The sequence below is a fragment of the Mizuhopecten yessoensis genome, unplaced genomic scaffold, assembly GCF_002113885.1.
Source record: "Mizuhopecten yessoensis strain PY_sf001 unplaced genomic scaffold, ASM211388v2 scaffold9847, whole genome shotgun sequence".
Classification (NCBI taxonomy): domain Eukaryota; kingdom Metazoa; phylum Mollusca; class Bivalvia; order Pectinida; family Pectinidae; genus Mizuhopecten; species Mizuhopecten yessoensis.
In genome coordinates this window covers 1,195,565-1,223,488 of record NW_018408252.1, presented here as the reverse complement: position 1 = coordinate 1,223,488, position 27,924 = coordinate 1,195,565, and the positions used below count along the sequence as shown (strand labels likewise).

The 27,924-nt window shown below is 35.8% G+C and overlaps 1 protein-coding gene across 2 annotated transcripts; it reads right to left on the bottom strand.

Annotated features, from left to right (window-relative positions):
- Nucleotides 1-7,731: 7,731 nt before the first annotated feature.
- On the bottom strand, nt 7,732-16,255 carry LOC110458841 (methylthioribulose-1-phosphate dehydratase-like). 2 transcript variants are annotated; one of them, XM_021510796.1, is made up of 9 exons: nt 16,227-16,255; nt 14,375-14,430; nt 13,040-13,134; nt 12,483-12,531; nt 11,958-12,075; nt 10,031-10,150; nt 9,513-9,586; nt 8,721-8,827; nt 7,732-8,340 (listed from the first exon to the last, which is right to left on the bottom strand). In XM_021510796.1, the coding sequence occupies exons 2-9, from the start codon at nt 14,393-14,395 to the stop codon at nt 8,238-8,240; spliced, it is 687 nt and encodes a 228-aa protein (XP_021366471.1). In that variant the 5' UTR covers nt 14,396-14,430; nt 16,227-16,255; the 3' UTR covers nt 7,732-8,237. The 2 variants fall into 2 exon arrangements, with proteins under 2 accessions (XP_021366471.1, XP_021366470.1); XM_021510795.1 differs by lacking the exon at nt 16,227-16,255 and adding an exon at nt 15,979-16,113 and having other exon boundaries at nt 7,733-8,340.
- Between the last annotated feature and the right edge of the window lie 11,669 nt (nt 16,256-27,924).

Below are 27,924 nucleotides of genomic sequence, written 5' to 3'. Positions count from 1 at the left end.
TTCCAATACATTTTCGTCTCTGTACACAAATAAAGTTAATCTGAGTATATTGCATTTAAAGCAATCCTTTTACTACAAATATCTTGTTGATCGGTGAAACTTCTTGTGTTGCATATCATTTTTATGTTCCTTAACAAGTCGCCGAGACTAATAAATTGCATGTAGTGTCCAGACAATTTTTTCATCTTGAATAAAGTTTCATGTAATGAACAATTGTACACATTGATTAGTATCGCCACTTGCGGTGGTTTGCATATTATTTATCTGATACTCTACTGGAGGCCAACGAAGATAAAATCGTGTTCGGACCATAACGTTTAAATGGATCCTGATCTTTAATGAAATTCCTACATATAGCAATGTGTCATTACCAGACGGGGTCGGGTATCACCGTGTTCCGCGACCCCGGGGGAATATTTTCATTATGAAACGTAATTCTACAGATGCATCAGGACCAGAATGGGTGTCGTATATCACTCGTAAGTCCGTATTCCGAAGGTCAAATTCACAACAATAGGTCAAATGCCAAACAATTATAATTAGCGTTCGTGTAATTACATTTGAGTAGATGAATACTATTAAATGTGCTGTAATGGATGTGTGCATCATGACTAGACAATATGATTCGTACCACTCCCAAGTCCAAACGGGGTTATAATTGTCATTACAGTTTTCCGGATAAAAACTTCTGAACGAAAGGTCTTATGTTCCTTGAAATATAGGAGGTGAATCATGAACCGATAAACCGTTGTGGTTAAGGGACATGTAATACATCAGATTGCTGGTTATAATCGTTAACCATGAATATTTTGTATACGTTTATGCTCGATATTAGTTCAAACTACTTGCTATCGCTTTCCCTTAGTTAAATATAAACGACTTTGCTGTATAACACTCAGAAATATGTTGTTGCCCGAGTTCCCGAATAACGAAAATATTCATTAAAACTCATTTTTACTAATTGTAAATTATATTATATATGCTTCATATATTACGTATTTGTAATCGTATTTCATTTCGTGAAAAAAAAAACGAAAAATGCATGACACTTTTGTCGTTCTTATATCATTATTCTGATTTCGAATTCTCAGCATTTTGTTTTTAAAGTAAATTCACTACGAAATATATTTACTTATATCACGTGATTAATAATATCAATTGGATAAAGCTTTTCATACTTATTTATTATTTACTAATTGACTCAAAAAAAACATTTTTATCATGGTAATTAAATGTTTTGAGAATAATATCGCTTAAATCTCACGGCTGCTTTTGACCTATTTAAACGACTGGGCTTTTTGAATTCACTAACAATACTGATAACTATTTATTGAAAGACTATATGATGCATGTTCTGCTTTTCATTTTTGAACAACTGAATTTCCATTTACACCAAACTTTACTAGCAGCATTTTCTCCGAATAAAACATGAACAGTATTTTCCTGAACTCCCAACTAGAACACTTCAAATGTTACTCCCATAATAAACTGTTGCTTTGAGGGACACTTTTCATTTTACTATTAAGGAAAGTGATGCTGTAAAATAGTTTCTGTACTCATAAGATGATAACTATGTGGATCATTTTCTTGCAAAAAACTATTGGTTGCAAATGAATGAACAGTTTTAAAGACAGACAGGATAAACACTGGAGAAACATGAAACCTGAAATCTTTTTTAAAATGACAGCCAATTACACAGCTTTACTTGCGGTTGGCCACGTGTCGATAAGGAGGGCATATGGGTTCGTCGGTTGCGCTAACGTTAAACAAGAATCCACTACATTTTGTTACCATTGTTTATATTCCGTTCATAATTAATTCACTAATAATTCATTAGGAGGCACGGTAGTCTAGTGGTAGCACGCCGGGCTCATGCCACGGCACGGCAATGTGTTGTATCTTTGAGCAAGATACTTTACTCCGCTTGTTCCAGTCTACTCAGCTATTAATGGGTACGTGGTTAGGCAGTGCTAGAATTGTTGAATGCTAGCTGTTAGCGCCGAAATGGCAGCTCCGACGGTATGCTCCCCAGGGAGTTGAGAAAGGTATTGGCTGGTTTCAAAGGCCCTATAACCACGTATAATAATTTGTGAACCGCTTGGAGATTACCTATGAACTAGGTTGTGATAAAGCGGTATATCAGAACCATTATAATAATTATCAAATAATCGTTTCTCTTGACCTTAGCTGTTAATAGGAAGTTAAACAAAACTAAACCAAACCAACCAAACCGAACCAAACCAAACGAAAATTCTCTCTCGAAGAATAATGTTTCCTGACTTCATATTTCTATTAATTGTTTTACTGAAAAGAAAGAATATTATTGCCATCGATAACTGTAGTTTGAGGTGTGAATTATTCAATCTGATATTTAACGTGTAACATTCTCTTTCATGTGCATTGATATGTACTAATATTAAACGTTTGATATATGAATGCTACCCTGTGACGATAGAAAACACATGCGTAATAAGTATCTGTTTTCTTATAATATAAGTATGACATACGTTTTCGTTTTGCAAATTTGACAAAGACACATGTTCCAACATATGTGTATAATCAAATATGAAAAAATATTATCTATTAATTTCAATTGGCAACTTATATTTAACTTGTTATGAATAGTGTTTAAAATTGATAATTGTTAAATATGTTACTCTTTGTTTGATATTCTTTTGTCCAAATATTGGAAATATTTTTCTCACATCCTTCTCAGGTGTTTTAGCCGGGAAATATCAGTTTGTCATCCCTAGGGGCACGTGTTCAATTGTGACGTCTAACCATAGGCAGAGCCTCGGGTTAGACAACCAAAAACATCACCCCTCTGGTTGGAGATTTCTCTGTCACACTCTTAAGGTAGGGGACGATTCTATTTATCATAATAATGCATGTTAACGTGATGGACGATCTTTTGCTTTACTGATCTTGGAAAGGAAGGGTTGGTAACTAAAAATAACTTCGAATAGAAGTAAGTCAAATATGACATGCGACATGCAAAAACGTGTGAAACATGGCGCATTGTACACGTAAATAGCATTGACAAGAGAGTAGGAATTAGTTGGTATTGACTATTAAAGGTTTGTTCGTGTGTTTTGTCAAATGATAACCTATTCTTCAGTAGAACCAACTTGCGTTATCTATGTATTTTTAAAATCTCATTCTGTGATGGCAGTAAATAAAGAATGTTTTTATTTTGATTTTATAAATTTAGATAATTAGTTCTGTATGATTTATATTGTAACTAATTTTTGTAATAATGTTTTTTACTTAAAAAGTATTGAATATGTAAGGTCACAAATGTGAAATAAATCTCATTTCGATAAATTTTACAATCGTTTATTCACGCTGTCTTTGATAAGTTGACTTAATAGTATACGATTGTATTATTACAGTTTACATGAAACAAATATAATTGAAATCATATAATAATTTACAACCATATTCTACGTAGTCAAACTCGCTTGAGAAACCGTCTTTTCTAGGATTCCACTATTGTTAAGAAACCACATTAAAGACGAATCACTAGAGTTATTGTAAGTTATCCGAGCATATGGTAATGCACTTGAAGGAACCGTCTACAATAAGGGATCCGTTTATGGAATATTTTAGTTCGGTTTCTGAAAAGTATTCAAGCCAATAAACAGGTCCTTTTATTAATCTTCATTGACCTATCCAAAACACCCTTTTTCCTTTGAATTCTTCATGATGTCTTCTTATTTGAATCTCATATTTGTAGAATATAGTAATAAATAAGGATCACAAATTGGTTAATCTGATATTTGAGTACTTTGCGGTAGTTTTTCAAGTCTTGCTTTTCTCGTCTGAAACAATTGGAAGTTGTTATTGTAATAATGTAGAACTTGACTTTTGCGAAAATATCCACAAACGAATATTATCTTATAGTTGATTAAGTTTATATATTAAGAGAGGGTATAGACTTAAAAATCATTACCAACGCGAGGATTGCCACACCGCCATTAGTTTGAAGAGTCACAACGCCGACGGTTCCATTTTTCAAGAAGTTACATATATGTATGTGATGTCATGAATTAACAGTTGTTTTATTTTTATATCAAATTGAATGGTTGGAATAAGTTATGCTTTAATCCTGCCTATTATATGTATCACAATCTGTTTCATACGTTTTAATATATATTTACCCGAAAAAATCCATTTTTTTCTAAACAATAAACAGTAATGCATTTTCACTATTGAGAAAATATTAGTACGCAATTTTGAAAAGAAACAAAAATTATTAAAGTCATTTACATGTAACTTTTTTGGGATAACGTGCTGTAAATGATATATGAAAGCCTATCTTCAGTCAAGTAAGAGCACGGTAAGCAAATCTATATATTTTTGCATTTTATTAGACAACTTTATGTATAAATCAAGTGCACTTCCTTATGGCAAATCTTGCCTCCCACGTCGCCGAAATCTTGACATTGCAATTACAGTTTTCAGTTAAATCATTCAAGTACATTAAACACCACTTAATATTTTCTTCTAGTGACAGTTTTCACTGAGATACATTGCCTTATCTTTCCGGCAGATGCGAATTCCGTCAGCTTGCAAGAGAAGACAAATGTGGAACATCGTTTTTGAAGTAGCATGTTCTGAGACAAAAGCTTGAATTCCCATTTGATATATAGTCATGAACTACAACAGACCTAATTACCTCCAGTAAAAATCTTAAATACAATAGTAAAGCAAAGCCTAACCGGAAAGTCAGGGAGGTAACTTGCTAGGCGATCTTAAATTGTACACTTGAGGTTACTAGTATCTCGCGTGCAGTATAATATCGCGTAAATTCACGTTAAACATCGTTTGCGAATTTCAATGGCACGTGAATATTTATTCATATATAACGAAAGATGTTCACGTTGTTTAAAGTGCTAGTAACCTCACAGAGGGTCAGTTTGCAGACATGTGTTGTAAGTATGCACGAAATGTTAATAGTGTCAAGTTTCTGAGTGCATTAGGTACGTGGCATGTTGCTTTCATGATTGATTTTTAATGAACATCTGGCAGAATGTAGGATTAGTTAATTGCATTTTAAATATGTTTCAAATAGTGGTTGAATTTTTAAGATGAATAATTTTAAATGGGAATGGTACCTGCTACTTCATGTTGATATCCAATCTTACATGCAACTTATTTTTATGCTGATGCATCACGTTGGAAATTCTTTTTAGTATCACAAGTATTATAAAAAGTTGATTAGGAACATGTGTACGTATGAAATTTTTCACTCAAAGAACAAAATTTTCATTGATACAAACTATGTTGAACTGATATTTAAATGATTGTTTATGTAAAAGTGCAAGACCTGACAATGTTTTGAGTGACCAGTTTTGATATTGTTTGATTCCGTGTTTCTACAGGGGGGTCAGTAAGTGTTGTATATAACCTTCTCCTCCCTGTCGATGCCTTGAATAAAATATCAGCGCCACGCGCTATAAATTACTGTACTGTGTTCGTTGTGTTGTGTATACATGATTTCATTAAAGGAGCATCACAGGTTGGGAATCGCACAACAATGTTTTCATTTATCACAGTGTCGACAAAATTGCCATTGATTCGTGAAAAGCTTCAAATACAGATGATGCTAATACATGACAGCCTTGATGAATATCGAAAATGGTTCTACGCTTAAAAATAGTAGTTATATCATTTTCCTCTACAACCATTCTATGTTTCCTCACTCACAACTCATTCGAAGAGCCAGGTAGGATCAGGTTCAACTGTTTTGTTTTGGTTACGCAACTGTGGGAAACACCCTGAACTTTATTGCATTGGTTAAACGTCGAAATATGACGTCAAATAACAACGAATGAGGACGTCATGTTTCGTTGTTACATCATAGTTTATGACTACTTCCGCCCGATCAGAAACACGAATAGTGCATCCCAATAAAAACATAAGGTTTTCTAGATATAACATCTTAATGCTGTTGGAGGGAAATGTTTCTAATCTCGTGAGGGTTGATTATCATGTTTGCCTAAACTATCAATTCGAGTAAGTAAAGATCATAACCAACCATCACTCGTTGGGGAACCTCTATTTATTTATTAAGGCGATTGAAACATTTGGGATATCTATCATTCTTTTTTCTGGTGCATCTTGTTTCACTTTAACGTATTCCTTTATTATGAACGTCTATTTTAAGTGTTTTTGGCCTTAAATGTTTATTGGCCATAAACAAATACAAAACGAACATTGTGTATGTGTTAATCTGGTCTTTCAACTATTGAACCTAACAATTAATTAGGATACGTTGCATGGATAACAATGTTTTATGTCTCATTCATAGCAGGACACACCTGTCGTTGAAGACCCGCTTAATATCGCTTCCATTTCTGGAGCGTTTCAATATCTTTGTACTATTGTTTATTTGTTCTTGTGCCGTTAAACACCGTTGGTCGGGGATACAAAGATGTAAACTATCACGAAAAGAAAAACTCGTAGCGATGTGGATAGGTCTGTTTCATTCATGGTATAATTAGTTGTTATTCTATTTTATGACATGAATGGATATCGTATGAAAAAAAGAATTATGTGCCCCCTACCAGGATAAGATAAATTACTGTTCTGTTTTATGTAGAACCTTTGTTTTACAAGTGCAAATCCTATACTCAGGTGGGTAGGTATAGGTATGTTAGTGTATGCGATGTTCTGATTGTTATGGATCCGTGTTTTTACGGCTCATATATTATTCCATACCACTTCAATACACGCAACCCAGACCAACTTAAACTCCGCTTCAGCCCAGGTATCAGAATATTATGATCGGTTGGGGGTACCTAGCTAGCTGAACTATGTTATGACGTTTCAGTACGATGGCTTGTAAAAGTGATCTTGGAATGGGCCCATCAACTGCAGACGTTATCTTTATATGATTTCAACTATTAAAGTACGCAAGGCCGTAAACAAATAACAAGTGGAAACGTATCTGTTATCATAAATTATTGTACATAACAAGCAAATGCATTACGTATGAAGGATCCTCCAACCATGACTACAACCTGATAAATCATTTTGAAAAGAAACCCATACGTTGCGGAACTTTTACGTACTTTTATGAAAAGTAAAACAAATGTATATATAATCAGCTCTGTTCTGAGCTTTAAAAAAAATAGCGGACCTAGACCAGGAGTTAACCCTGGAGCTCTGATTGTTATACTGTCGCTCAAATCAACAAACCTTGTCAACGGAAGTGTGCCAGATATATTCAAAGCAAAATAAAGAGTTCCCTGTCTATAGGTAAAACTACAGTGGAAACGAACAGGAATCCTTCAGTAAAGAATATTGATTGATATCGTACCATAATTCTCTTAAAAATAGAAATAAGCCCCGTATTGTAACATGGTTTGAGTTTCTTTTTGACGCTTTAAGCCATACATGACATTTTGAATCCATCGGGCAGTTTAAACTTATCAAAGTAACCAATGCTTTAAAATAGCGTAGATTTTACATTTATCATTTTCCTTGTGTTTATACAGTGTATTATATTTCATGTTTTGTGACTAGTATTCTCGTTAATAATTTAAATATATGAACTTAAAAAAAACCCATTATTGTAATAATGCAGATGTTTGATGCATGTAATATGCCACAGTTTAGGGGTAAACGGTCTAAAAACCCTTAGCCTATTATCATATTTATTAATGCTGCAATTATCTGTAAATAAGTAAAAAGAACACATAACAAAACATATCGAAATATTCTTCATTTTTATCAAGCAAAAATTGAACTGGGACTAAAATTGTAACGCCTGGATGGCTGAATTTCAGATTTCAAGAATGACATTAAAAACAAATTTTTAAAGCAAAATCCAAAAACAAAATCCTTATCTTTCGATAAAAATGGGTATCAAAATCCACGTTTTGGTTCATTCTTTATGTAATACCGTATATTGCATTTGGGGTAATTGTGGAAGAACTCTCTTTCACAAAATGGTAATCGCAATGGAAGGGAGGCAACTGCTAGTTCATTCAAGAGAGTGATAGATTAAGACATTGTTAGGTGTAAAGCCGCATTCGTCGGTCTTCCGTACTCTGGTATCCATCAATTCTCCCCCTCCTCTGAATCAAGATCACTTAATTTGATTTCTCAGACCTCATAGGATCCCCTGCGATCTGGAACCCATCAGTTGTTTTCCAGGATTCAGAAATACTTCAACTGAACCCTTCGACTCCAGAACCCGTCAGTTGATCTTCCGGACTCTGGAAAAAAACTTAGGTTGATCCCCCGGAGTCGAGAACCCCTCCGTGGACCTCCCGGACTCCAGCAGCCTGCACTTGTAACATGACGTCGAACAGGTAATCGTAAGATTCACATCTACGAACAAAATAGTGGTTACTTTAATCAAATACTCTGTACGGATACTATATTTCTATAGCACATATTACAATTTATTTTAGATTATACATAAGTAGAATCGCACATGTCAGGCAATCCAGATAGTTTACTATCAACATAAATATTTATGATTGTATATCATGAATAATACTAGCAACATTGTTATAATACTACTATTTGTGGGAATATTCTGCCATTTTCCTACATGTCTTCATATCTTCTACGAGGTTGCTATTTTGTTTAATTAATTTTCTTTCATGAAAGGTTATGCTATCATAAAAACTGACATTGAAAGTAAAAAAAACCCATTCAATCCAGATTTTTTTTAAATCTAAAAGTATGTTTATGTTGAGTCATACACTAGTTTGGCTTGTTCCCACGTCTGTCCCCAAGCATAGATCCCGTGACCGCGGACTAGGACTATGCATGTGTCTGGGTAGTCATTCATAGCTTTCACCATTCCGTCCTGTCAGAAAGACAACGATATCTTTACTCAGCTAAATAAAATGTGACACCACTCACATGTTGTGACAATGATCGTGATTTTGAATTTGTCAGTTATCGATCTTACAACGGGGATACTAACACCGTGACGTTTGAAGTGGTTAAAATGTATATTTGCAAATGAACAGTGTGTCTGTATTACTATAGAGTAACAGCGACGTATCTCCAACAGAGATATTAAAGTTACTTCAGTACATTAGTTAAATATGTATTAAAAATAGCATATTTGCAACAAAGTCATATCCGCCATGGGGTATCCCTAAAACTGCTACTTATAAAGCAGAAAAAAACGTCCCTACCATCATGTTGATACTAATGTTTATAACTTTCTCCGACATTACTGAGAACACGTTTCAATATTTTCAGGCGTCTATATTGCCTAAAATCATAAACTAAATGTATAGTGTATGAATAAAGAGGCATTAATATATATTTAGCAGAAAATAATGTTTCACTACCTTTTATGTGTTAGACTCTGTTACCTAATTTCTGCAGAGATATATATTGGGAACAGTCATAAATAGAACGACCAAAACATTACCTAAAGTATAACCTTTAACACACTGAATAGCAAACTTTCATATATACATATATAAGTATCGTAAAATACTGAGGAATGTTGTATTGGGGTTGCACACAGTACTGACAATAAGTTCATCTCCTGTGTGCGTGTTGTCGATAACAGGAAGGACAACATCGTCTGTGAATTTGTAGTTTCCTCCTGTGTAGTAGATAATCAGTGAAATGATGAGTGTCTTTCCAAACTAACAATATTTTAAGAAAAGCTGTTGAAAAAAACCACATGAATCAGCTCATATTTTTTTTAGATTTATGTTAAATTATTAAATTACCATATTTATTTGGGAAGACGTTCAGAACTAGCTGTGTTTTTCATCTTTTTCCAGTGTTTACAAAATAAGTCCATTCTATCCTATGAATGTGACACATACGTTTTAAATACAGTTTAACAGTGTTAAAAATTTGTTTTTGACTTCATACATTTTTTCTGGCGAAGAATTTTAACCATATTTTCTGCATGATTTAATAAACTACTCCTCATTTATGGAGATGAAATACTTTTAACATTGAGCCTTATCTAATATTCATGAATGTAGGTCTTTCAGTTGCAACCGATGTACAAATATATGTAAACTATCTAACTAACCTGTTGACCATTTGCGAATTCCTTCGAATTGTAGGTTGGAGAGACGAACTGTGTTTCCTTTATTGAGTAATGTTGCCAGAACTGCCGACTTCGAGTGCAGATGGAACACTGCTCCTGGAGCTGTTAAAATGAATATGTATTTATAATTTTGGTTCTACCGATATACAATATAGACCTTAATACAAACGCTGTGGGTGATACATCAACAAATAAGTAGAAAAGTATTGCAACCAAGACGAATTCTATCTCATGTACAACGTCACCACTTATAACAAATTATGCTAACACGTCGACACACAAAGACAAACTATATGACTTCAAATAACGATAATAAAGTATACCACAGCTTCAACAAACAGGTCAAACATGTCATAGATTCAATATACAGGGACAAAATACCAATCAGTCGAAACACAAAGACTCAAAATACTCAAAGTAAAAAGACACCACGAACCGAATTGACATAAAACAAAAGATATCATCAACCCTCACAGACACCGGAGGATATGCGTGTCCTATGCCTATTATAGCACCATTAAACTAGTTATTTACTGTCTGTACAGATATTCTATGTTTAAAATTTTGTATAAGGTTGCGACCATGAAATATCTTGACTCTCACGTATCATGATTTTTTTCCAGAGCGGCCAGTTACCATGTTCCTTGGTATGGTGTAAAGCTGAAACTACACCGAATTCTTAGGTTTTCAAGCGAAAGAGGTACTTTAGTTCCACCATTATTTTGTTGGCAAAATAAGAAGTGGAAACACCAAATCTGTTTTTGCCTTAAAATGAAGAGTGAAACATTTACGAGGTATGCAATAACAGTTGTTTGTCTGATATTAATACCAATGTTACCATAATATTGAACATATCTGTAGACGTACGATCATTAAATTTAACATTCGTTTTGGTGCATTAATATGATATTAAGCGTGCTAAATGACATACCCGTTGGTGTAATATCCTCAAAGAAAAATAACCTTCCAGTAGTTGTACTAAAAGACACTGATCATACCCTTAGCTTGGCAATATCTCACTTGTTCGCCTTAGATTTGAACGTAAGCCCAAATGAAAAAAAGCAATGTGTTCTGTCCTGAGGTCAGGACATACCAAATTCAGTATGGTGTAAAGCTGAAACTACACCGAATTCTTAGGTTTTCAAGCGAAAGAGGTACTTTAGTTCCACCATTATTTTGTTGGCAAAATAAGAAGTGGAAACACCAAATCTGTTTTTGCCTTAAAATGAAGAGTGAAACATTTACGAGGTATGCAATAACAGTTGTTTGTCTGATATTAATACCAATGTTACCATAATATTGAACATATCTGTAGACGTACGATCATTAAATTTAACATTCGTTTTGGTGCATTAATATGATATTAAGCGTGCTAAATGACATACCCGTTGGTGTAATATCCTCAAAGAAAAATAACCTTCCAGTAGTTGTACTAAAAGACACTGATCATACCCTTAGCTTGGCAATATCTCACTTGTTCGCCTTAGATTTGAACGTAAGCCCAAATGAAAAAAAGCAATGTGTTCTGTCCTGAGGTCAGGACATACCAAATTCAGATTGTTAGGGTAATCGCAACAACTTGATAAACCGTTGTCAATGTAATAAGACCGGGCGAAATATTGTGTTCGGTGCCTTCAGCATGGTAACACTCTAAAAGTCGGCATTAGATCCGCGCTATCATAACTCGACAAATACATCAGCATACCGCCTCCAAAGGACAAACACCCATCCACGCATATATCACACATGATGCACGTCCTTAAATAACCATAGATGTTGAATAGACGGTAAACCTAATAAAACTGAACTGAACAAACGTTGCCATGATATCAAGCATACGAGTACATGTATTGTTATGACTTCAAACATACCCTATGTCGTAACTATAAACATGCATTGTCGTTATCACCTTTGAGTCTATATATACTCAAAAAGACAGGGGAACATTGTGATTTCCTAAGGCCCTTGGTAGACTGTGGAACGGAAATGTCCTCTCCGTCGACTGTCTGGACAAACAGGTCTTCGGGCTATAATTATAACGGTAAATATTAAAATGTTTGTAGTTCTTGAAGTTACACAAGTAAAAACATGTTTTCTGTTTCTATTAAACGTGTTATATACAATGATTAGAATAATATGATTTCTATTTTATCAATTATTCAATTATCGATATTTAAGAATTTAAGGATTGTCCAGCGTTATTTGACTTGAAATTGTGTGCATGATCTGTTTTATTTTTTCATTCTTTTCATTCTTCTTATAATAGTTCTCTTACTATCCATTCACAGGACCGACCAACCGGAGTAAGCATATCTGCACAAAAGCTATCCTTTATGTATGTTGATTTGTCTTGCTGATATGATCAAGATAAGTTTCATTTAGCTTGAAATGTGTATCCCGTACAGTGTTTAATCTTCTGATATCAATTTCTCACCTGGACACGTTCCTTTTGAACCCCAGAAGGTGTTATATAAATTTCCTGTCTTTAACCGCAAATTAAATAGGTAAAACGTGTTACAACCTGCTTTGATAACATAGAAACAACAAAAAAGCAACAATTCATATACGCTGAGTATTTGATGAAAGGGATAAAATCGTGATATATTTTTGTCAATGATAAAAGCTTATTAGTTGACAATTACAGTCGTTCTTTAAATGAGGTATTTATTTTGTTGGAGTTAAATTGATTATTTTACAGTGATATATTTATTTTGTCATTTACTTGTAAAAACGAAGTATGTGTTACGGTATACGTGGTAACGTTTTTGATCATTTGTAATTCAGTACTGTCTACCGGATAATTTCCGCAACACTTTAGCTTACGCCTTAGTAATGTCAGCAAATGATTCATTTGAGCAAACATTAGTTAACAATATCACATACATAGTAATTATTTGAAGAGCGAATTCAACACTTAGCTGTCACGGATCCCAAACATACAGCGCAAGTTTGACTGGAGGAAAGTCTCCGTATACAATATAACATTGGTACCCATATTTAATGCTGAGACTGCCCCCGGAACCCATCATCCATCCTTGGCTGTAGAAGAGGCGACATAATTCTGGGATGATGTTCCTTGGATGATCCTGTTTATAAGATAAATGAAAGAAAATGTGCAATTATGCTTATAATTTATAACAAAAATGTTGATTAAATGATAAAATATATAATATATCATTTAAGTGGTTTAGGTCAACTTTCGTTTTGATATCACTTAAATATAAAATCAGAGTGGAAAGCTTTCGATGTCAAAATAACAAAATTAATGTCAAGCAGAGGACTTTAAGTATCCATTTTAACGACATTTGTTTGTCATGGGAAGGGATATAAGCCATAACCTTAATCGCTTTGGCAAAAGGTCAACACCAGGGCCAACCACAAGGTATTGCAAAGTAACACCTTATGAAATGAGATTCTAGATTATATATGTGTATATAATATTTCAATACAATTGATATCTATCATATAAAATCTGCATGTGTAATGCCTTGTTTTCTAAGAATAAAGGTTTGATAAAAACGTTAATCCATAATAAGTCTGAAACAGACTGTTTTGATAAATTTCATAACATTAACGCCATTAAACTCTATCTTAAGAATAAAGTTAATAATAAATAAAGGGAAAAATCCTATTGATCATCACTAAATTTTGGAAAAAGACAACAAAATCGAGATTAACTAATCATATCTTTAAAATCGAAATTGGCGGGGCTTAAACAGTCCTCTGCAGCTCCGTCTTTGTAACATTTTTAACACAATAGACGACGAGGTACATTTATTGGTTTATTGTACCTAAAACCCTGACAATAGAAAACAGTTTTCCGAAATAATTAAAATAACGACATTCTTTAGTGACATACAAAACCTACAAAATATATTACCATCTAATTGACCAAAACTTTTGCGTGATATAGGTCTCTTCATTAAAACGTCTTTTGAAGCGAAGAAGGTGAACTTGAAACGTGCCTAATATTCATAATGCTGTATATATCTCTTTTGCTGTGTTGTTCTTTTGCAGTTCGATTCATTGCATGTATATTGTTTGGATGAAAAAATGCAATAAAACTGAATGAATGCATTTCACGTTCTAGTTAAGGACATTACGTGACAGAATGCGATGCTTCACTACGTAGTAGATTATGCAGGAAGAAATCATAGATATCGCTAAAAAGGATTATCGATATACTGATATAACTAGATAATACCATATATACTTATAAATTTAAAGGCAAATTAGAGGAAATATGATAACCCATATAACATCTGGCTGTAAAGGAAGGTGCAATTTTGGTTCTTTTTATTCACTACTGAAATGTTTGCTACTAACGTTAGGGAAATCAGGATTCATCGTCTAGCGTTCCCGTGAATATTGATAGCCAGCTGCTGTAATGGAAAGTATTGACAATTAGACATGCGTCGTCGTATTCTTACAATCCTACGCATTGTAAAATTGGACACAATGCGAAACATATACTGACCTGAAATGGAATATCTTACAAGCCTTCTGTATTATTTTTTATTCTGCGATATAGACCAACGTATTACCAAAAAACTCATTTATGCAGATTTTAGAGCACAACGGTGGGGGACGGTTGTTAGATCGTTTGGCAGTGCCGACGGTGTGTGCACGTTATTGTTGGTGAGTTATGCGGTCACACACGTGTTGCATGTAAGCATTGTTTCGACACAGAACATGGACACTACGACTTGACGTACATTAGTGCAGTATACCCATTCAATGGTAACATTTCTGCTTGTATTTCTGCCACACAAAGAGTATCCCAGATGGTATTTTGAATTGCTATGCTTCCACTTAAGTTATAAAGCACAATTGATATAAATACCTTTGATGAAAATATATTTATTGAAATTTGAATTAACATATATGCATAACAGAAATGCAGATCAACCCTTCAATAATGCAAAACACACTTAAAACATGTAACGCATATCATGCATGTGCATAAACAAACTTTGACCAGATATCGTGTTTAGATAAAAGAGACAATTTAGTGAAGTAAGTTTTTTTTAAACCTTGTCAAAACAATTTTCATGGTAATATAGTTTGATACTCCTTATGAACAATCATGTTGAGAAATTGACAAAGGCAATGTTTTGTTGGCGTTTTTTATCAGTAATGGAGAAATGCTTAACTGTACAGCCGTACGTTTTAGCAGCAACTGTCGGTGAATTTCTAGCTAAGGCTAACAAAAATGTCTCTCCAGCCGAGGAGAGAAGGCAAATTATCGCTTTATTCACCTAGCCTCTCTGGAATACAAGTACATGCATTTATTCTGAATAAAAATCATCTTCAAACAGCATCTCAAACATCGTTATAATTGAGTGTATTTTACGTTTAAACCTATTGATATAAGTACTTTCTGCGGTTTGAAATACTCCCTGCGGCACCCTCTCAGTCCGTGCATGATCTAATTGAACATGTACGTTTTCATTCAAATCGAAATGTGTACAGAAATATCTGATATAACGATACTTATAATTATAATTATATATAATCCAACACAATTCTGAGAAACTTAATGAAAAAATCAATGTGGAACCGTTACCAGTTGTAGCAAGTACTAACACTGGTCGTCTATAAATAGAATGTAGCCGGTTCCAATGCGAGGGCCATTAAAATACCATTCAACACTGCCTATAAATACACATTTGCATGTACATGCACACACAAATATAACATTCATTCAATTTAATAATAGTATTAAATTGCTATAGGAGATAATAAGAATGGAATAACTACGAATTATTTAGCAGTTACTTTGACAAGAATATATTTACGTTTTCTGGACATTGTGACACTAGCGACTAAGTTATTGATTTCTGTTACAATTGTGTGAATTATAAATTATACATAATATATCCTATTTAAAACCCGCATACAAACAATACTTTCTCACTTAAAACACTTACCACTGTTTAACAGCAAAATGTCCTACAGCTAATATCAGAGGACTCAATTAACAGACACAGCACGACAGGTACACGGGTAATGCACGTGAACAGGACAACACGGGTAAAACTCACACAAGGGGACACCGACGTATAAAATGTAAATGAATAGAGTAAATGAAATACAAGGTAAAGAACGTAAAAGATTTACTGAAGAGGCATGAAAAGGAGAAGGCTAAGCACTTAATAGGTGCCTGCCACAAGAATACCTTAATTTATAATCTGATCGAATTAACCTCGATCTAATCCAATGTGTATAATCAGCGTTATCCCTTGTTACTACTCCTCCCGTGTATGACGTAAACACTGTCGGAACATTCTATTTATATAAGCCATTGTAGCAGTGGCTGCTAACTATTGTCGAAAGTGTGTCAAAGCTACTGACTGATATCCCAGACCGCAAATCAGTTACCGTTTACATACAGACTACATTGTTTTTATAGTTGTACATATACATTGTATATAATGAGTCAGGGAGTTCGTGACAATCAGATAAGTATGCATATAGAATAATATACTAAACTCAACAATCAAATACTGCATGCTTTCAACCATTTTTTGCATATATACAGAAACGTCAAATATCTTTCTGGCTTACTCTGAGCTGAAGGCGTGGTACCAATTAGGGCCTTTTTGTGGCTATCACTGGTAAGTTTTATTTTTTGTATATACATACCTTGGAGTTATGTCATCATGATATGACATGATATCAAGGTCAGCTTTTAGACCATTCCAGAGATAAAAGGGAACAAAATGGGGGAACAAAGTCACAAATAATTCTCCATAATTGAGCCTTCACACGCTGTCTGCCAATTATAAAAATGACCTAAAAACTAGCACAGTTGATAAGTAGGTCATGGTGACCTTGCTATAATTATTGGCAACAATAATCAATCTCTGTTTGTGTAGGGGGACGGAGACAATAACTTCTATCATTATTTGGACACGCATCTTACGGTCAAATACTTATATCAGTTCACAATAAAAACAAATATTTCTGAGTGCTTACATTTTTGTAAACAAGAAAGTGTACCTCGCTACCTCACTGTTACAAGAGGCCCAATTGGCCTGCATCGCTTACCTGGTATAAATCTCACACTTGTTACCTTAAAAGTGATCTAAAATAAAGCTACAGGCAAAATATCAGTATTTATGATTAAAATTCATTCAAAAGACACCGTTAATTTATTTTTTTAAACATTTCACCCTGTGATTAAAAGTCGAACAAAGTCATTATGTTGAAAGTTTTTTTTATAGTCTTTCATCTCAGGATGCAACTTGCAAAGTATCAACATCCTGGGACCTATGGTTATTCACAGGAGATTGTTAAAAAAAATAAACAAATTTGACCCCTGTGACCTTGAATATAAGTCAAAGTCATTCACTTTAACAAACATAGTAGTCCTTGATCCCAGCATGCTACTGACTAAATATCAACATCCTGAGCCTTTTGGTTATTCAGAACATGTTGTTTAAAAATTTTGAACATATTTGCTCCTTGTGACCTTGAATATGATTCAAGATCATACATTTAAACAAACTTGGTAACCCTTGATCATAGTATGCTACTAACTAAATATCATCAACCTGGGCATTTGGTTATTCAGAAGAAGTTGTTTAATGTTTTTCACATATTTGACCCCTGTGACCTTGAATATAAGTCAAAGTCATTCACTTTAACAAACATAGTAGTCCTTGATCCCAGCATGCTACTGACTAAATATCAACATCCTGAGCCTTTTGGTTATTCAGAACATGTTGTTTAAAAATTTTGAACATATTTGCTCCTTGTGACCTTGAATATGATTCAAGATCATACATTTGAACAAACTTGGTAACCCTTGATCATAGTATGCTGCTAACTAAATATCATCAACCTGGGCATTTGGTTATTCAGAGGAAGTTGTTTAATGTTTTTAACATATTTGACCCCTATGACCTTGAATATGGGTGAAGGGCATTCATATGAACAAACTTTGTTACCCTTCATCTCAGCATGTTACTGGCCAAATATCATCACCCTTAGCATTTAGGTTATTGAGAAGAAGTTGTTTAATGTTTTTAACATTTTTGACCCCTGTGACCTTGAATATGACTGAAGGTCATTTATTTGAACAAACTTCGTAGCCCTTCATCTCAGCATGCTACTGGCCAAATATCATCACCCTGGGCATTTTGATTATTCAGAAGAAGTTGTTTAATGTTTTTCACACATTTGACCCCTGTGACCTTGAATATAGGTGAAGGTCATTTATTTGAACAAACTTGATAACCCTTTACCCTAGCATGCTACTGGCCAAACATCATCACCCTGTGCATTTTGGTTATTCAGTAGAAGTTGTTTAATGTTTTTAACATATTTGACCCCTGTGACCTTGAGTATGGGTGAAGGTCATTTATTTGAACAAATTTTGTAGCCCTTTATCTCAGCATGCTACTGCCCAAATATCATTATCCTTGGCATTTTGGTTATTGAGAAGAAGTTGTTTAAAGTTTTTTAACATATTTAAATTTGACCCCTGTGACCTTGAATATGGGTGAAGGTCATTCATTTGAACAAACTTTGTAACCCCTCATCTCAGCATGCTACTGGCCAAATATCATCACCCTTAGCATTTAGGTTATTGAGAAGAAGTTGTTTTAAAAATTTAACATATTTGACCCCTGTGACCTTGAATATGGGTGAAGGTCATTCATTTGAACAAACTTTGTAGGCCTTCATCTCAGCATGCTACTGGCCAAATATCATCACCCTGGGCATTTTGGTTATTGAGAAGAAGTTGTTTATTTTTTTTTTAACATATTTGACCCCTGTGACCTTGAATATGGGAGAATGTCATTCATTTGAACAAACTTTGTAGCCCTTCATTTCAGCATGCTACTGGCCAAATATAATCACCCTGGGCATTTTGGTTATTTAGAAGAAGTTGTTTAAAGTTTTTTAACATATTTGACCCTTGTGACCTTGAATATGGGTGAAGGTCATTCATTTGAAAAACTTTGTAGCCGTTCATCTCAGCATGCTACTGGCCAAATATCATCACCCTGGGCATTTAGGTTATTGAGAAGAAGTTGTTTAAAGTTTTTAACATATTTGACCCCTGTGACCTTGAATATGGGTGAATGTCATTAATTTGAACAAACTTTGTAACCCCTCATCTCAGCATGCTTCTGGCCAAATATCATCACCCTTAGCATTTTGATTATTCAGAAGAAGTTGTTTAATGTTTTTCACACATTTGACCCCTGTGACCTTGAATATGGGAGAATGTCATTCATTTGAAGAAACTTTGTAGTTCTTCATCTCAGCATGCTACTGGCCAAATATCATCACCCTGGGCATTTTGGTTATTGAGAAGAAGTTGTTTAAATGTTTTAACATATTTGACCCCTGTGACCTTGAATATGGGAGAATGTCATTCATTTGAAGAAACTTTGTAGTCCTTCATCTCAGCATGCTACTGGCCAATTATCATCACCCTGGGCATTTTGGTTATTGAGAAGAAGTTGTTTAAAATTGTTAACATGTTTGACCCCTGTGACCTTGAATATGGGTGAAGATCATTCATTTGAACAAACTTTGTATCCCTTCATCTCAGCATGCTACTGGCCAAATATCATCACCCTTAGCATTTAGGTTATTGAGAAGAAGTTGTTTAATTTTTTTAACATATTTTACCCCTGTGACCATGAATATGGGTGAAGGTGATTCATTTGAACAAACTCTGTAGCCGTTCATCTCAGCATGCTACTGGCCAAATATCATCACCCTGGGCATTTTGGTTATTGAGAAGAAGTTGTTTAAATGTTTTAACATATTTGACCCCTGTGACCTTGAATATGGGAGAATGTCATTCATTTGAAGAAACTTTGTAGTCCTTCATCTCAGCATGCTACTGGCCAATTATCATCACCCTGGGCATTTTGGTTATTGAGAAGAAGTTGTTTAAAATTGTTAACATGTTTGACCCCTGTGACCTTGAATATGGGTGAAGATCATTCATTTGAACAAACTTTGTAGCCCTTCATCTCAGCATGCTACTGGCCAAATATCATCACCCTTAGCATTTAGGTTATTGAGAAGAAGTTGTTTAATTTTTTTAACATATTTGACCCCTGTGACCATGAATATGGGTGAAGGTGATTCATTTGAACAAACTCTGTAGCCGTTCATCTCAGCATGCTACTGGCCAAATATCATCACCCTGGGCATTTTGGTTATTGAGAAGAAGTTGTTTAAATGTTTTAACATATTTGACCCCTGTGACCTTGAATATGGGAGAATGTCATTCATTTGAAGAAACTTTGTAGTCCTTCATCTCAGCATGCTACTGGCCAATTATCATCACCCTGGGCATTTTGGTTATTGAGAAGAAGTTGTTTAAAATTGTTAACATGTTTGACCCCTGTGACCTTGAATATGGGTGAAGATCATTCATTTGAACAAACTTTGTAGCCCTTCATCTCAGCATGCTACTGGCCAAATATCATCACCCTTAGCATTTAGGTTATTGAGAAGAAGTTGTTTAATTTTTTTAACATATTTGACCCCTGTGACCATGAATATGGGTGAAGGTGATTCATTTGAACAAACTCTGTAGCCGTTCATCTCAGCATGCTACTGGCCAAATATCATCACCCTGGGCATTTTGGTTATTGAGAAGAAGTTGTTTAAATGTTTTAACATATTTGACCCCTGTGACCTTGAATATGGGAGAATGTCATTCATTTGAAGAAACTTTGTAGTCCTTCATCTCAGCATGCTACTGGCCAATTATCATCACCCTGGGCATTTTGGTTATTGAGAAGAAGTTGTTTAAAATTGTTAACATGTTTGACCCCTGTGACCTTGAATATGGGTGAAGATCATTCATTTGAACAAACTTTGTAGCCCTTCATCTCAGCATGCTACTGGCCAAATATCATCACCCTTAGCATTTAGGTTATTGAGAAGAAGTTGTTTAATTTTTTTAACATATTTGACCCCTGTGACCATGAATATGGGTGAAGGTGATTCATTTGAACAAACTCTGTAGCCGTTCATCTCAGCATGCTACTGGCCAAATATCATCACCCTGGGCATTTTGGTTATTGAGAAGAAGTTGTTTAAATGTTTTAACATATTTGACCCCTGTGACCTTGAATATGGGAGAATGTCATTCATTTGAAGAAACTTTGTAGTCCTTCATCTCAGCATGCTACTGGCCAATTATCATCACCCTGGGCATTTTGGTTATTGAGAAGAAGTTGTTTAAAATTGTTAACATGTTTGACCCCTGTGACCTTGAATATGGGTGAAGATCATTCATTTGAACAAACTTTGTAGCCCTTCATCTCAGCATGCTACTGGCCAAATATCATCACCCTTAGCATTTAGGTTATTGAGAAGAAGTTGTTTAATTTTTTTAACATATTTGACCCCTGTGACCATGAATATGGGTGAAGGTGATTCATTTGAACAAACTCTGTAGCCGTTCATCTCAGCATGCTACTGGCCAAATATCATCACCCTGGGCATTTTGGTTATTGAGAAGAAGTTGTTTAAATGTTTTAACATATTTGACCCCTGTGACCTTGAATATGGGAGAATGTCATTCATTTGAAGAAACTTTGTAGTCCTTCATCTCAGCATGCTACTGGCCAATTATCATCACCCTGGGCATTTTGGTTATTGAGAAGAAGTTGTTTAAAATTGTTAACATGTTTGACCCCTGTGACCTTGAATATGGGTGAAGATCATTCATTTGAACAAACTTTGTAGCCCTTCATCTCAGCATGCTACTGGCCAAATATCATCACCCTTAGCATTTAGGTTATTGAGAAGAAGTTGTTTAATTTTTTTAACATATTTGACCCCTGTGACCATGAATATGGGTGAAGGTGATTCATTTGAACAAACTCTGTAGCCGTTCATCTCAGCATGCTACTGGCCAAATATCATCACCCTGGGCATTTTGGTTATTGAGAAGAAGTTGTTTAAATGTTTTAACATATTTGACCCCTGTGACCTTGAATATGGGAGAATGTCATTCATTTGAAGAAACTTTGTAGTCCTTCATCTCAGCATGCTACTGGCCAATTATCATCACCCTGGGCATTTTGGTTATTGAGAAGAAGTTGTTTAAAATTGTTAACATGTTTGACCCCTGTGACCTTGAATATGGGTGAAGATCATTCATTTGAACAAACTTTGTAGCCCTTCATCTCAGCATGCTACTGGCCAAATATCATCACCCTTAGCATTTAGGTTATTGAGAAGAAGTTGTTTAATTTTTTTAACATATTTGACCCCTGTGACCATGAATATGGGTGAAGGTGATTCATTTGAACAAACTCTGTAGCCGTTCATCTCAGCATGCTACTGGCCAAATATCATCACCCTGGGCATTTTGGTTATTGAGAAGAAGTTGTTTAAATGTTTTAACATATTTGACCCCTGTGACCTTGAATATGGGAGAATGTCATTCATTTGAAGAAACTTTGTAGTCCTTCATCTCAGCATGCTACTGGCCAATTATCATCACCCTGGGCATTTTGGTTATTGAGAAGAAGTTGTTTAAAATTGTTAACATGTTTGACCCCTGTGACCTTGAATATGGGTGAAGATCATTCATTTGAACAAACTTTGTAGCCCTTCATCTCAGCATGCTACTGGCCAAATATCATCACCCTTAGCATTTAGGTTATTGAGAAGAAGTTGTTTAATTTTTTTAACATATTTGACCCCTGTGACCATGAATATGGGTGAAGGTGATTCATTTGAACAAACTCTGTAGCCGTTCATCTCAGCATGCTACTGGCCAAATATCATCACCCTGGGCATTTTGGTTATTCAGAAGAAGTTGTTTTAAGGTTTTTTAAGACAATTGGCCCCTGTGACCTTGAATATAGTTGAAGGTTATTCATTTGAACAAACTTGGTAGCCCTTTACCCAAGCATGCTACTGGCCAAACATCATCTTCCTGGGCAGTTTAGTTATTGAGAAGAAGATGTTTAAAGTTTTTAATATATTTGACCCCTGTGACCTTGGAAATGGGTGAAGGTCATTAATTTTAACAAACTTTGTAGCCCTTCATCCCAGTTTGCTTCTGGCCAAATATCGACACCCAAGGCCTTTCAGTTATTAAGAAGAGGTCGTTTAAAGTAAAATATTGACGCCGGACGCCGGATGACGGACGGACGACAGACGGACAACGGACGCCGCGGCACGGCATAACCTCACTTGGCACTTCGTGCCAGATGAGCTAATAAAACAGGAATTTTGTCTTCCTTTGCTGTCATCAAGTTTAGAAGTCTACAGTGTATGCACAACAAAATGACATATCCTTCTGTTATTTTTTATTGGTATTTTGGCTAACAGTGTTATATATTACCACCCACTGACATTCACTAATATATTTATTTGGTAGAGGTCCATATACCTGTGAGAAGAATGAACAATATACTTGCCTTATAGTCCAGCTATAATTAAGCTATATACATGTATTACATATTATACTTTTGTGATTTTGGTCTTTAACCTTACCTCCTCAAATATCAGAATGATCTCCAAGTCGACTTTCATTACAAAGTCAGAAGCCTATTTGCATTTCATAATTACAGTGCAGTATGAAGGTAATCAAATATACTGAAATATATACACTATTTCATGGGGCATGAATATCATGTTAAGAAAAGTTCATAGTTCGCTATCAATTGGCTATACTGTCAGCTAGCCCTCTCTCTTCAGTTCTAAAGACTGTTTAATAAATAAGCAAGAGTTTAGTATAAACTGCATGTTGTTGGAAGATTGAAGTGATGAAAACAGATGAGAGTCCACTATGGCATGTCAGATCATGATGGTATGATGTAAAACTTTTCGATGATAGCGACCAGGACAAGGTGCAAATCGGCACTCCTACATTGCGTTGATTGCATGACGTTCCAGCAATTCAAATGACTTCTTTCCATTGATCTGCTTATATTTCCTTGATGTAGTTAAATTTTCCCGCGTTTCGGTAATATAAGCCGGGAAAATGTTGTATAAACGGCTCGTGCTACTCGCTCCGTACGTGACATAGGTCACGTGATACAGGTGAGAGCAGGTAGTGTAATATGTACACGTATCATTATCTAGCTGTCAGCCGTACCGAAAACATCACAATCATCATGAAGGGCTCACACACGGATTTACAAATTCAACTCGTTTCCCATCGTCAAATACTGATTAAATTAGCAGACTCGTCCGAGGCAGGTTGGCTCGCCGTTATTGAGTACGAGACCAACCCTTTGGCCGACGACAGCGACGACGAAAAAAGGATTATCAAGGCACAATCACCCGTAGAAAGAAAAATCAGGGCGGAACGACAAAAACGAAGGAACGACAAGCGCCCCTATAATCCGGCGTTTTGACACAGCAACCACAGGATAGGAAACGGAGATATTGACAACAGCGTGTGCACGAGATCCACAGCACTCAAGAAGCCGGGGAGATACTTTAATTGTGGGGACCAGGGCCATTGGAAAGGGGAGTGTCCAAAGGGAGCAAGACCCACCAATGATAAGATCATTTGAATACTATGAGTACTATATCGAGCCATGCTAATGGTTCTGTCGGGGCGACGCAGTGACAACGCCCGTAGGTAGTTTGTTAGCATACTTACATGAGTGGGAAAAAATCACACAAAATGATCACATTCTAGCTGTTATAAAAGAATGGTATAAGATACCAATGCAAACTACTCCGGTAAGTACGTTTTAAGACAACAATAAATCCGCTAAGGATAACACTGTTTATGTTACACAGGAAATTTATTCCAACTTCGTTTCAAGTACGAGGACGCACAAGTAGCCAGAAGTACATTTGCCGAGGGCGATTTTTTATTTAGTTTCGACCTCAACTCGGCCTATCATCATATCATGATTTATCCGCCACATCGCACATTTATGGGCTTTTGTTGGCAAGGTAAGTGTTATGTATTCAATGTATTGCCATTTGGTATCGCTACAGCAGGACATATTTTCACAAAAATATCTAAAGAAGTGGTTAAACACTGGCGAACGAAACGACTTAGCATCCTTATGTATTTGGACGACGGAATAGGGGGAGGTAAGTCTGTGACTGTATTACAAATCAGTCATCAGGTTAGGTCCGATCTTACAAAGCTGGGATTTTTATTAGCCGAGGAAATATGTACTTGGGTACCTGTGCAGAGACTGCAGTGGTTAGATTTCATATGGGATACAAAGGAAAACAGGTACCATGTAACACCTGAGCGCATTCAAAAGGTCACAGAGTACTTTGAGAACATTAAGGCTCAGTTGAACGCAGGTAGACGTATAATCAGTGTCCGGTTTTTGGCTTACGTTGTTGGACAGTTGATTTCTACTCAGGCTGCCTTGGGGGATAACGTGCGCTTTCATACGTGCAGTATGTACAGGTGTGTTTTGGAAAAAAATGTCGTGGAATTCACCAGCAGTAGTGACAAGGGAGGCTGAAAACGAGATCGATTTTTGGCGGGAAAACATTCAAATGCTGAACGAAGCGGGTTCAAAAATAAGTCATTTGACGGGCACAACGTCCGACATGACGTTGTTTACTGAAGCTTCATGTGAAGGTTATGGTGGTTATTTAACTACCAATGAGGGTCACCGTATAGGTTGCTAGGATATGTTCGGGACATGGAGTCATATAGAAAAGTATGCCAGCTCCACTTATAGAGAACTAGAAGCGGTTAACAGAGTTGTCGAACATAATTTACCGCTACTGACAGGTAAGTCGGTAGAATTAATCACAGATAACAAAAACGTACAAACAATTCTCACAATAGGTAGTCGGAAAGATCATCTGCACAAAATCGCCAACTACATTGTAAGTAAGTACATGCCATTTGGCTTCTATAGACATGAGTCCTAAGTGGATCCCAAGGAAAGAAAACGGCATCGCTGATAATCTAAGTCGTCAAAGCAACTGCGACGATTGGGGTGTTCACGCATGGGTTTTTAAAAAGATGTCATTTATATTTGGAGAATTCACTGTTCATTGTTTTGCATGCGATTATAACAGAAAGTGTGTGTGGTGTTTTTTTCAAGATTTTGGTGTCCTGGAACATCAGGAATAAACGCATTTGATTTTAAATGGGGTTCAGAGTTCAGCTGGTTAGTTCCCCCACCAGGTCTAATATCCAGGACGATTCGGAAAATAGAATCAGAAAAGGCAAAGGGGATATTGATAATTCCGGAATGGAAATCGGCAGCATATTGGCCTATAGTAGAACAATGCTGTATCAGTGGTGTTTTCAACCACAAAATATTTTTCAAAGAGGAAGGTTTCACTCATAAAGGAAGAGGTAAACACGGTATATTTGGCAGAGTGTCGCAAAAATTCAGATTCATAGCCCTAATTTTCTCCAGGCCTAGATCTACGGACTAATGTGACAGCTGCCTTAGCTAGAAGTGGGGTGACGAGGGACAGTGCTTTGTGTAACTAATCCGGAAGGATGGCGCATTTCCTACTACAATCGAAAAGTGAGAATACAGTCAAGGCATATTACTACAGCTTCAAGAGGTGGGAATCTTTTATCAAAGGACATGGTTTAAATTCCTTACCGGCAAAGCCCATCCACGTAGCGTTATACATCATACATTTACTGGACAATAGCTTCTCGTTTCACTCTGCTATCTATGGGATCAGATGGCTCACGAACTTAATAATTTTACCGATCCCACCAAAACCCCCCCAAAAAACAACAATTCTTTCCTGTCAAATTTACAAGAGTCGGCCCGCAGAATAGCAAGGCCTAGGGTTGGTAAAATAAAGACCCAGTGAGTGTGGAAATTCTTGTTAGATTGTGTGAGATGTTTAAAGATTCAAACGATCTAGTCGTTGTCAGAGATTTGTGTATGATATTATTAAGTTTCGCAGATTTCTTGAGATACGATGAAGTAAGTGCATTGCCCGGTGTCGATATCAAAATTCGCGACAACCATTTATTGTTATACATTGTCAAAAGCAAAACAGATCAATATAGAAACGGTAGCGAGGTTCTCACCATAGCATGCCCTTGCCAGATGTTTCAGAAATATATGGAGCTATCGGGAATCGCACTGGTAACGATTTTTACATTTTTCGCCCAATTTTCAGGTGAAAAGATGTTTGCAAAGTAGTTTACAAAAACAAACGTTCAAGTTACACCAGGGCAAGATAACCGATTATCGCCTGACTACGGTTTCTTGGGCCTAATCTAAATCTTGGATTACATTCTCCGAGATCGGATGGTGCTACTTCTGTGGCCGTTAATTCTAGCGTTAACGATTCTAGTTGTTGGAAGAGACACGGGCGCTGGAAGAGAGAAAGTAGCAAGGATGGCTACGTGGTGGATACGGTAGATAGAAGTTTAGATGTGTCCAGGTCCTGAAAGCTGTAGCTTTTATCATTTGGTCCCAGCTTAGCCAATCCGGAATTCCTCAATTGTTGCGTTTCTACTATACGCGGCAGCCTAGTCGGCAAATGAGGTATTTGCGTCGGTGTTGTTTTAATGGAGGTGGATAAATAGAGGAGTTTATACTTTTATTTTCCCGCGTTTCGGTAGTATAAGCCGGGAAAATGTTGTATAAACTGCTCGTGCTACTCGCTCCGTACGTGACATAGGTCACGTGATACAGGTAAGATCGGGTAGTGTAATATGGACACTATCATTATCTAGCTGCCAGCCGTACCGACAACATCACAATTAAAAACAACTTGCAATGCAATTGTATTCGTTTTATGCTCGTGTCTGTATTAACATAAGAATAAGTTTACATTCATGTTGTACATCATACTACAGTTGTTATTGGTAAACATTAGTTTTTCGGTATTTTGTCCATCCTAGATCAGTCCACGGTTCTCAAGCGAAAAGCAGTTTTCAATTACTCTTTGTATTCATT